The 12,074-nt window shown below is 35.8% G+C and overlaps 1 protein-coding gene across 1 annotated transcript in view; it reads right to left on the bottom strand.

Annotated features, from left to right (window-relative positions):
• FAM135A (family with sequence similarity 135 member A) overlaps positions 1 to 12,074 on the bottom strand; it is a 175,469-nt gene that overhangs the window by 19,967 nt on the left and 143,428 nt on the right. Inside the window, exons 15-17 of the mRNA XM_042781564.1 lie at positions 11,269 to 11,275; positions 9,845 to 9,996; positions 8,133 to 8,243 (exon numbers count right to left, since the gene is read on the bottom strand). Coding sequence (XP_042637498.1) covers positions 8,133 to 8,243; positions 9,845 to 9,996; positions 11,269 to 11,275 — 270 coding nt within the window. The remainder of the gene's footprint in view (positions 1 to 8,132; positions 8,244 to 9,844; positions 9,997 to 11,268; positions 11,276 to 12,074) is intronic.

The raw sequence follows: 12,074 nt of genomic DNA, 5'->3' as shown, positions 1-12,074 counted from the left end.
GTTATGCTTGCTTCATAAAATGAGTTAGGGAGGATTCCATCCTTTTCTATGTTTTGGAATAGTTTAAGTAGGATTGGTGTCAGTTCTTCTCTGAATGTTCAGTAGAATTCTCCGGTGAAACTGTCTGGGCCAGGACTTTTTTGTTGGTAATGTTTTTATGACCTTGTGGTGGTTATGTTTTGTGTCAACTTGGCTGTGCCTGGTTGAGTGGTTGGGCAGCTGGATGTAGTATTCCCTATGATGCGATTGGAAATTAACTCCATGGTGGAATCTACTGGGAGCAGATGAGTAGCTAGCTGCCTTAGGGAATATGGTCTGCTTCCTCTATTTAAGCAGAAGCCTTGGGAATGGTCTCTAGCCTATGGCACGCTTGGACCCTGCATGCAGCCGTGTCATTGCTTAGCAGCCTGCCATGCTCTGCCAACCTTGGGACTTACAGTGGACTTAAGTTAATGGCCTGCCATGTGGTCTGGTAACATTGGGACTGTGCCTTTTTACTTGTCAACCTTGGGGCTTCCAGCCTCAGTAGCCAGCAACTGTTCTAGTGAAGAAACACCTCTAGCTCCAGTGGGCCGGGAGCAGGAGGCAGAGCTGGCCCCAAGGTTGAGGGGCTTTCACCCAGCCCCTAGAGCTTGGCATTTTGAACTTGGACTTAAAGCCTCCAAATTGTAAGAATAAACTCCTGTTTGTTAAAGCTATCCCATTTCTGGTATATTTCGTGTCAGAGTGGCACTAGGTAACCAGAACAGACCCGTTCAGTTTCTTCTTTTGTTAAGTATCTGTTGAACTTTTCCACATCAGTCTGTGTTAGTTTAGGTAAGTGGTGTGTTTCTAGAAATATGTCCATTTCTTCTAGATTTTCAAATATGCTGGAGTACAGTTCTTTATAGTATCCTGATATTATCCTTTTTATTTCAGTTGGTTCTGTTGTGATGTCACCCATTTCGTTTCTTATTTGTGTTCTCTCTCTCTTTTCCTTTGTTAAATTTGCCAGTGGTTTGTCAATTTTATTAATCTTTTCAAAAACTAACTTCTGGTCTTGTTGATTTTTTCTATCGTCTTTCTACTTTCTGTTTCATTGATTTCTGCTCGAATCTTTATTATTTCCTTTCTTCTGGTGAGAGTAGGCTTTTCTTGCTGTTCGTTCTCTAATTGTTGGAGATGTTGGTTTAAAGTGTTGATTTTGGCTCTTTCTTCTTTTTTGATGTGTGCAGTTAGTGTTATAAATTGGCCTCTGATCACTGCTTTTTTCTGTGTCCCAAAGATTTTGGTATGTTGTGTTTTCATTCTCGTTTGATTCAAGGAATTTTTTAATTAAATTTTTTATTTCTTCTCTTACCCAGTCTTCCTCAAGGAGGGTGTTGTTTTGTTTCCATGTGTTTGGTCTTTTTCTGTTGATCTTCCTATTGTTGATTTCTAATTTGATAGCATTATGATCTGAGAAGATGCTTTGCAGTATTTCAATGTTTTTAAATTTATTAAGGCTTGCTTTATGGCCTAACATATGGTCTATCATCGATAATGTTCCCTGTGCATTGGAAAAGAATGTATATTGTGCTGTTGTTGGGTGAAGTGCTCTGTAGATGTCTATAAGGTCAAGTTGGTGGATTGTATTGTTTAGCTCTTCTGCATCTTTGTTGAGTTTCTTTCCAGTTGTTCTATCTTTCCTTGAAAGTAGTGTATTGAAGTCTCCTACTATGACTGTGGAGGGAGCTCTGGTAGCATAGTGCCTAAGGCACTTGACTACTAATCAGAAGGCTGGTGGTTCAAACGCACCAGCCACTCCTCAGAAGGAAGGTTGGGCAATCTACTTTCGTAGTGATACTGCCTCAGAAACCCAAGGAGGGGTCGCTATGAGTTGGGTCCGACTCGGCACATAACAACAAGAACAAGAAAAAGAACAACGACAACAACTATGACTGTGGAGTCATCTATTTGGCTTTTCAACTCTTAGATTCCGACTTATGGTGGCTTTTGTCTTAAAAGCCACCAGAAATTAATACTTCCACTCCTGCTGTTTTACAATTGCCATTTGCTTGACATACCTTTTTCCAACCTTTGATTTTTAGTCTATTTTTGTCTTTGTCTCTATGGTGTGTCTCTTGTAGATAGCATATTGATGGGTTTTGTTTTCTTACTCAATCTGCAACTCTCTGTTTCTTGAGCGTGCATTCAATCCATTACCATTCAGTGTAATTATTGAGAAGTATGAATTGGTTGCTGTCATTTTCTTATGTGTTTTGTCATAGTATCCCTGGTTTCTTTGTTCCATTTTATTTGCTGTGCTGAACTCATTATGTTTATGAATTGTGTTATCATTTCCTTTGTTGTTGTTGTTTTAGTATTTGCTAAATATTTGTGCTTGTCCTCTTTTTTATTGTGATGTGAAGGTTTATCATTTTTCTTTGAGGTTACCCTGTGATTTGTAATTTTCTCCCTGACTTTAGAACAGTCCATTCTGTCTTGCAACTCTCTTCACTTCCTCACTATTTAGAAATTCTGTAACTACACAGCATTTTCCCTCTTTTTGGTTTGTAGTTGTCCTCATTTGCCAATTGATTTCTCTGGTTTCCTGTTCACAATCTTGTAAGCTTATTTTACTTTGGGTATGTCCATAGCTGTGGTTTCTGGGTTATGTCATCTTGTGTACTAATGGTCAGTTGTTGTTTGCTATTTTTGGTTCTCTGTTCAAAGGACTCCCTTTAGTATCTCTTGTAAGGTTAGTGTGGTTTTAATAAATTCCCTTAGTTTCTGCTTATCTGGAATTTCACCATCATATTTGAGGGAAATTTTTTGCTGGGTATATAATTCTTGGTTGAAAATTTTTCTCTTTCAGAGAAATTTTTCTCTTTCAGGTTTTATATATACCATCCCATTGCCTTCTTGCTTGCCTGGTTTCTGCTGAGAAATCAGAGCTTATTCTTACTGGTTGTCTTTTGTAAGTAACTTTTTGTTTTTCCCATGCTGCTTTCAGGATCCTTTCTTTGTCTTTGATTTTGATGAGTTTGATGACGGTATGTCCTTGTGACTTTCTTCTGGGATCTATTCTCATCTTTCATCTTATCAGTAAAGTTCTCTTCCAACAAATCTTGGACAATTTTCTCAGTCATTTTATTTCTCTCTTCTTGTTCTAGAATTCTAATGACATGTAGGTTATTTGTTTTGATGGTATCAGACATAAACCTTAGGTTTTCTTCATTTTGTTTTCATTTTTTTTCTGATTGATCCTTTTATCAAAAAGTATTAAGGTATTTGTCTTCAATCTCATTAATTCTGTCTTCCACTGCATCAATTCTACTCCTTTGTCCTTTCAATATGTTATCTATTTCTGACTATTTAGTATTAATCTTCTGTATTTCTATCTGTAGATTTATAATCATATCTAATTTTTCATTTATTTTGTCATTTTGTTCTTGTATTTTCTTCCAAAATTCTTCTAGGGTTTTGCCTGTGTTTTCCTGGATCTGTTTCTCAATCCTTAGAACATACCTAAATATAATTCTTTTGAATTCCTTATCAAGGAGTTCCAATGCTGCTTCTTTCTTAGGGATGTGTTCTGGATCTGTATCCTGCTTCCTTGTTTCTACTACTTTATCTTGCTTCTTTGTGTGGACTGCAATGGTCTGTTGTCTCTGAGACATTGTGACGTTGTTGTATTTAGATCTCTGTTAACTTTGTGAAGAGCAGCTAAGGGTGAGTCAGGCTCTTCTGGTGGTTATCACTGGACCATTGGTGGAGAAGGAAGTGGTGACTCTCACAAAGTGAAGATGCAGGAAGTGTGTGTGTAGCTGTGTCGTATGGGGACTGTTGTTGTCTTTGACTCAGTTAGACAAAAATCACACTTGAATAACCATCATAAAAGTAAATGCAAATGGACAAAAAATACACCATGTAATTCACAATCACACAGCAACAATAACCAAAAAAAGAAATAAAGGAATATTGCACTATCTGGGGAGCGGGCAATAAGAGAAAAAATGTAACTTATGTGCATTAGTCATGATTATTAGAAAATAGTACTCTTTCATATTTTATTTTTCAATATGACTTGTATGGTATATATTAATAAATTAATATTAATATTAATAATTTAATTTAATAATTTAATAAATTAATATCTCTGTAAAGGTAGAAATCTTAAAACATGTAACAATTTTAATAAATATTTATTAAAAAACTCAAGTTATTTAATAAATAACTTGAGTAATTTTTTAGGTAGTTATTTGATATTTAGATGAGGTGATTCTCAAAAATGTCCTAAAATAGATACACAATGTTAGTTTGAAAGTCAATTTCTATAATGTATAATAATAGCATACTTTAGTTTAGGCAGCTCTTGATTTTGAGCTAGTATTACCATATAATATTTACTGAATTTTGTTCTGTATAGAATGTTAATTGCTTTACATGCTTTATCTCATTTAATCCTTACAATAATCTTGTAAGGTAAATACTATAATTCTGATTTTACAAATTAAATCTTATTAACATTAAGTAATTTGCTCAAGACCATATATCTACTCAGTGTTTGAGTTAGGATTAATACCTATCTGTGACTTTTTGTTTGGTTTTTACCTAGTGTGGTTGTTAAAGTTGTGTGTCAACTTGGCTGGGCCTGGTTGAGTGGCTGGGCAGCTGGTGGTAGTTATTCTCCATGATGAGACTGGCAATCAACTCCATGGGATCTACCACAAGCAGCTAAGTGGCTGGCTCAGGGATGTGGTGTGCTTCCAGTATATATATATAAGAAGCAGCTTTATAATGGTCTCCAGCTTATGGCACATTTGAACCCTGCATGTACCTGAGTCGTCGTTCAGCTGCCTGCCATGCTCTGCCAACTCTGTGACTATTAATGGACTTGAATTAATGGCCTGCCGTGTTGTTTGGCAACATTGGGACTGTGTCTTTTACTTGTCAACCTTGGGTTTGTCAGCCTCAGCAGTCAGCAGCTGTCTGACTGAAGAAAAGCCTCTAGCTTCAGTGGGTTGAGAGCAGGAGGCAGAGCTGAAGCCCAAGGGTGAGGGGCTTTTACCCAGCCCCTAAAGCCTGGCTCTTTGAACTCGGACTTAAAGCCTGCAAACTGTAAGAGAATAAACTCCTATTTGTTAAAGCCATCCCATTTATGGTATATTTCTGTTAGAGTGGCACTAGGTGACCAAAACACCTATTATTATACTGGTGCAGTCAGAGGGGAAGTAAGAGTTTTGTCATGCATAATAAGGTAAAATAAATAAAAAAATAATTTGGAAAGCAAAGTTTTCATTAATCCTTAAGGGATACCTCAAGTACAAAAGGTTTACTCATACCTCTTAATAATTATAGACTTACTAATGCAAATATCTGTTCAGATGAGGGAAGCAGACTGCCAGGCCTTTCTTCCTAGTTTTAGTCTAGAAGCTCCACTGACACCTATTAAGCATCATAGCAACATAGAAGCCTCCACTGACAGATGGGTGGTGGTTGTGCATGAGGTATAATGATAAGGAATCAAACCCACGTTTCCTACATGGAGGGTGAGAATTCTACCACTAAACTCCCACTGCCTCTTACTATCACACCACCACCATTACTACCACCATATTACTACTGTTTAACATGGCCGAAACTAGAGTAACCTTACGTCAAGGGATTAGTTATTGCAAAGGGAGAATCTGAAGATGTAAATACCAAAGAATGGGTTGCAAGGTAGGGAGTGTGTGAAGGGGGAGTTATCTTTGGATCAAAAATGTATCTTTCACTGAACTAAAAGGAAAGCAGAGGTATACTAATATTTGTAAGTAGAAAAAAAGGAAGTAGAAAGTTCTAGCTTGATGGCCTTGAGTTTCACAGATAAAAGTAAGAAGCAAAGTCTTTTTTAGGAAGTGAAGGTAGCAGAGGTGAAAAATTTAAAAAGCTTCTAAGGAAATTTGACAGAAAGCTGACTAGAGATAACAAGATGGTGACTTCATAGATCTACAGTGGTATGGATCTGTGTGTCTATGTGGTTTATAGAAACAGTAATATAGGTTTGCTAAGGAGCTCTGGTAGCATAGCGCCTAAGGCACTTGACTGCTAACTAGAAGGCTGGTGTTCAAATCCACCAGCCACTCCTCGGAAGGAAGGTTGGACAATCTACTTCCATAGTGATACTGCCTCGGAAACCCAAGGAGGGGTCGCTGTGAGTCAGATCCGACTCGATGGCACATAACAACAAACAACAACAGATGACTGTGATGGAAGGGCAAGACATAACAACATACAAATGATTAAAGTGATAATTCATGCAGTCTGAAATGGATCAGAAAGGAAGTTAAACTATGAAATACACGGTAAATGTAAGAAAAAGGGAGTAGGGATTCTAAATTGAATCTAAAAAGCAGGTGAGGGTAGTAGTGAGAGACAAATGAGAAGATGTAGTAGTCAGAGAGTGGAATACTGCTTGAAATCTCAGGGGTGTGGTGTAGCCAGGGGTGTGTGTTCAAAGTGGAGTGGAAAGAAAGGTCACTGGAATTGAGAAAGGAACTATAAACCTATAATGATTGATGAATCTTTCAAAAGATTGACTCCTAAATTACCAAAAATGATGCTGGGATTAAGAACAAAAAAGAAAAGACGAGTATCTTTTCCCAAGAATAATCATGCAATAAATATTTTTTTAACGAAGAAGCCTCTATATCAGAGTTTTCATTGAGTATGTGAACAGTAACCAGGAAATCATTATATTAAAGGAGGCTAAAGATGATGCCTCTATGATACAAGCCTCAAAGGAAGTGGATTTATAAGACAGTGCAGAAGCAATGATTGCAATTGGAAATAGAAAGCAAGACTACTATTTCCCTGACTCCAGGTGGTACTTAGTGAGAAACTGAGCTTCTCTAGCAGGGATCAGCAAACTATGGCTGGTGGGATCTAAACTGCTGCATCTTTTTGTATATGAAGTTTCATGGAACACAGTTTTGTTCATTTGTTTATATACTGTCTATTGTTGTTTCTGTGCTATAATGGTATTGCAGTATAGTTGTGAGAGACTATGTGTCCCATAGAGCCAAAATATTTACTATCTGGCCTGTTAGAGAAAGTTTGTCAACTTCTGCTCTACAGTTAGGAGAAACAGGGTGAGAAAAATCTAGGTTTCAGTTATGACTTTATTTTCACAAAAAGTGGTGATAGTACTTATTTAAGAGATTAAAGATGCATGCAGTCTGTTCCCCTCATGATAGAGACGTCAAAGGACACAATGGAAATAATATTCTGGGAGGACATTAGTGTGAAGATGAGTTGGGGGAGATGGCACAAAGCAATATTTACTTGGGTATCTGGAGAGCATGTGACTGCAGAGGCATGTAGTAAAGCATGACAGGAATTAAAGAACAAGTAGTTGGTTTTATGATTCCTATATGCCTATTTCTATTCTTATTACAGCAAGATGATTCAGACAAAGAGACTGTGTGTTCCAGAGGCTAGGGTAACATTTATTGTTTGTGATTCAGTTGGCAATCCTTGGCTTTAACCTAGGCTTCAAAAAGAGCATTGAATTTGGAGAAGCAATATCTATTGAGTTAGTTACTGATATTTTGCAGAAATGCTTGATAGCCCCAGAATTGTTGTTGTTGTTATGTGCCCTCGAGTCAAACCCAACTCATAGCAACCCCTCCTTGGGTTTCCGAGGCAGTATCACTACAGAAGTAGGATTGTCCAACCTTCCTTCCGAGGAGTGGCTGGTGGGTTTGAACCGCCAGCATAGAAAGGTGAAAAAATAGTTAGTAGTTTGTACAGAGGGTGGAGAATTGAGATGGGGGGGCAGCAAGGACAGAGGGCTAGGACATGCAGAAGGCTGGTTAAAAAACAGAAACCAATTTATAACTGACACTAAACTAAAAATGCAAAAATGTTTGGGGCAATTTCTTAGTAGCTGTTCAGATCATCAAAGATTAGTACAATCATATAGGAAAAAAAACAAGAAATAAAAAACAAACCTACAGACTTATCAACTGCTCAATCTTAATTGTGATTCTATCATTTCATCATTCAGAAATAATAGGATGATAGTTTACAATCATCAGATAATTGGCATGTTGATAATTTACTTTCCAAAGGTGTATTTAAGAAAATGTTTCCATGTGCATATTTTCTGAATCATTTTTAATACTTACCTGCTTTCTTACTAAGCTTGTATAAGAAAGTTTGGCGAGGGTCTGAATGATCTCGACATGTCAGTTGCAAAAGAGAACCTGATTTTTTCCATTTCTGCATAAACCAGAGACCTAGAAAATTATAAATGATCTGTGATTATAACTGAAAATGTATAATATATGTCAAGGTACTTAATACTAATATATACTTCATTTAAAAAATGACATCTCTCAAATTAGCATTTTGTTGGCCAATTAAAAAATCTATTTGAAAATATTTCCATTTTCTGATAGCAAATATAAGTGTACACAGATACACATAGATTAAGTAAGTTAACAGTGGGTAATAGAGGGCTTATTATTTCTCTCTCATTCAGTAATGAAACAGATAATGGTATACAAAGAACAAATCTGGGCAAATTGTGCCTTTAGATATGATTATTTGAACTGTAAATTAGCAGACAGGGAAAACCTTTAAGTAAGGGTAGCAGATCCAAATTATAAATAATTACAGTCAAGTCATGGTAGATTAATTGTATAAGAACCAACTCTTTGAATAACTGATTAATATTTTCTAGTAATAGTTGAATATAATTTAAGTTTCATATTTAATTCTACTTTTTTATATTATCAGTTACCCATATTCAAATGCATCTTCCTCTTAAGGAACTTAAATGGAATCTCAATTGTTCTGGAAATGGTTTCTGAAATTGTAGAATTTTCATTTCCATGTTCACTCCTACTAAGATTACAGAGAGAAGCAGGGTCGGAAAGGAAAGAAAGGAAAACGAAAAGAAAAAAAATGAACTTCTAACTGATAAAATCTGATAGTTGTAAGCATATATAGGAAAAGGTTTAGTGAAGAGAGAAATTAAAAGTATTGTATCCTATTCATATTGAATACTGCCTTGTATTATTTATAGGTTTCATTTTTCTCATACCCTCTTTAAGAAACTATACCCAGATGTATTCTGAATGTCACCAATTTGAAATGAGATACAAAGGAAAATGGTGTGGTTTGTTTGTCAATGAAAGTCAGTAGAAAAGAAAATGGAAATGTAAGTTTCAGAGCTAATTGGAAATAGACAGAATGAAATCTAATTTATTCTCACAATGGGAATCAAATGACTAAACCACAAACTATTAAAAAAATACTAACAAAAAATGCTGAACAAAAATGAAATCAAGTTACAAATATTTCACAATGAGACTATTTATTCTAATCAGGATTAGAGGCTTAATTTTCATTTGAATTTCTTTAGAAATTCTGGAATTTCTTTTCTCATATTATGCCTTTGTTATTAACTAAAACTAAAATCTAAGAGTTAAGATTTTATATAGAATATTTTGTCATTTTATAATCTGATGTTAAAGATAGATAATTGTTTGATCTCTGTTCAACTAATGAAATGATTAAATAGCCTGTTTATAGAATAAACATTTTACTAAAACTACTTAGTGGCAGTTTAATTGAAAAAAAAAAAAAAAACAACTCTCAGGTGTGACATTTTACAACTACCATCTCAATAAGAGCATATTCATTTTCTGAAATAACTTATCAGTTTAGTTCATATGCACGACAAAACATAAAAATACCTACATCTTCTGTTTCATGAAATTGTAAATGTCTGACAAGTTTGTGCCAAAATAAACAGAAAATATTAAATTTATATTTAAATTTTCTCTCTATAGTATTATGCTATGTATTTTATATAGTAAATAAAACTTATTACCTGTGTTAACAAGAGCACTGCTATTGTAGAGTGTACCAAGATGAGGTCCAGAAAGAGACAGAAAAGTATGAAGTTTGTTGAGGTAATATTTAAATCTTGGCCTTGTAAGCACTGAACGGATTATTAAATTGCCCAATGAATGTCCAATAAAACTTTAAGAGAAAAAGATAAAGATGACATTTCTTCCATAGCATTAGTTTTAAAAACAAAAATTAAAACTAATATCATTATAACTCATTTCCATGGAGTCAGATCCGACTCACAGCAACCCCTTCCTGGGTTCCTGAGGCAGTATCATTACAGAGGAAGCTCTGGTAGTTTAGTGCCTAAGGCACGTGACTACTAACCAGAAGGCTGGCGGTTCAAACCACCAGCCATTCCTCAGAAGGAAGGTTGGGCAATCTACTTCTGTAGTGACACTGCCTCGGAAACCCAAGGAGGGGTCGCTATGAGTCGGGTCCGACTGGATGGCACATAACAACAACAACAACAAATCATTATGAAGTAGATTGCCCAGTCTTCCTTCTGAGGAGTGGCTGGTGGGTTTGAACCATCTGCCTTCTGATAAGAAGTCAAATGCCTTAGGCACTATGCCACCAGAGCTCCTAATATCATTATACATAAATATAAAATATTAAGCATTTAAAAATTTCTAATGTTTTACATTATGATTTGATAATTTGAAGTAATATAACTTATATTTTGAAGAAAACATTATGACAATGAGTAGAAAACCCATTATGGGATTAAAAAAATTTTACTCTATAGAAATAAGATGTTCCATGGTGAAAGTTTTATTTATAGTTCATAACTTCTTAGAAATAAATACATTTTAAAAGTAATAATACGTTGACTCAAAAACTCACTGCCGTGGAGTCAATTCGACTCATAGTGACCCCTCCTTGGGTTTCCAAGGTGGTATCTCTACGGAAGGAGCTCTGGTGACATAGTGCCTGAGGCATTTGACTGCTAACCAGAAGGCTGGTGGTTCAAACTCATCAGCCACTCCTTGGAAGGAAGGCTGGGCAACTTACTTCTGTAGTGATACTGCCTCAGAAACCCAAGGAGTGGTCGCTATGTGTCGGATCTGACTCGAGGACAATGAGTTGAGTTATCTCTACAGAAGTAGATTGCCCAAACTTCCTTCTGAGGAATGGCTGGTAGGTTTGAACTGCCAGCCTTCTGGTTAGCAATCAAATGCCTTAGGCACTACACCACCAGAGCTCCTACCTCCTTAGGCAAACACAGAAATTATTTGCTTTTAAATCATGATTTCAAATCAAATAATAAAACTAAAGGAAAAGATGACTTAGAAGTAATTATAAACCTATTTCTCTTATTCTTTGTTGTACACTACAAAGTGAGAGAGTTCTTTCCAATAACAGTACTTTCTAGACACAGGTAAAATATGTGCATTTACTTACTATAAGTCTAAAATTATATAAATATAATAATATTTATAAAGCACTTCACATTCATTGAGTCCCTGGCTAGTACAAATAATTAATGTACTCAAGTTACTAATTAAAAGGTTGAAGCTAAAATCTACCAGAGGCATCTTGAAAGAAAGGACTGGTGATCTACTTCTGAAAAATCAGCCATTGAAAACTCTAGGGAGCACAGTTGTACTTTGACAAACATGAAGTCATTATGAGTTGAAGTCGAGTCGATGGCAAGTGGTCACATTCATTAAGGAATGGTTTAAATCTGAAGAGTCAAACTATCAGCTGCTTCGAGGGGGGAAGGTAAGGCAGCCTGCTTCCCTAAAGATTTACAAACTTGGAAACCCTACGGGTCAGTTTCACTATGTCTACACAGTTGCTATGAATCAGAATCAACTTGATGACAGTGGGTTTGGTTTGGTTTTTTACTTTACAATAGTGGTGTGTAAGAGTCACTGGTGACAATTTGTGAAAGAAGAGAGCTTGAAAGCTGTCTAAATGTTAGCTTACAGATATATCTAGTGGAAAACTCAGGACAAACTTCACTCCTAACCTGAAGTTCTTAAAACTGTGGGATGGGAGTTATAATGGTAGCTAATAGCCCACAATCAACCAGATCAGGCTTTTTGGATAATGGTTGATTATAACAGACAATGTAAGCTAAGAAGGGGAATACATTTGCGGATAAATGGAAAATTAAAATAATATACTATTTTCTCATCATAATAAAATAAATAACCACAGCATCACTGCAGAAAATTCAGTAAACACAAAGTATTAAAAATAAC

Source organism: Orycteropus afer, unplaced genomic scaffold (genome assembly GCF_000298275.1).
Source record: "Orycteropus afer afer isolate SDZICR_OR568_19922 unplaced genomic scaffold, OryAfe1.0 scaffold00133, whole genome shotgun sequence".
Lineage (NCBI taxonomy): Eukaryota > Metazoa > Chordata > Mammalia > Tubulidentata > Orycteropodidae > Orycteropus > Orycteropus afer.
The sequence above is the reverse complement of the archived record's forward strand: the minus strand, read 5'-3'. Positions and strand labels throughout refer to the sequence as shown.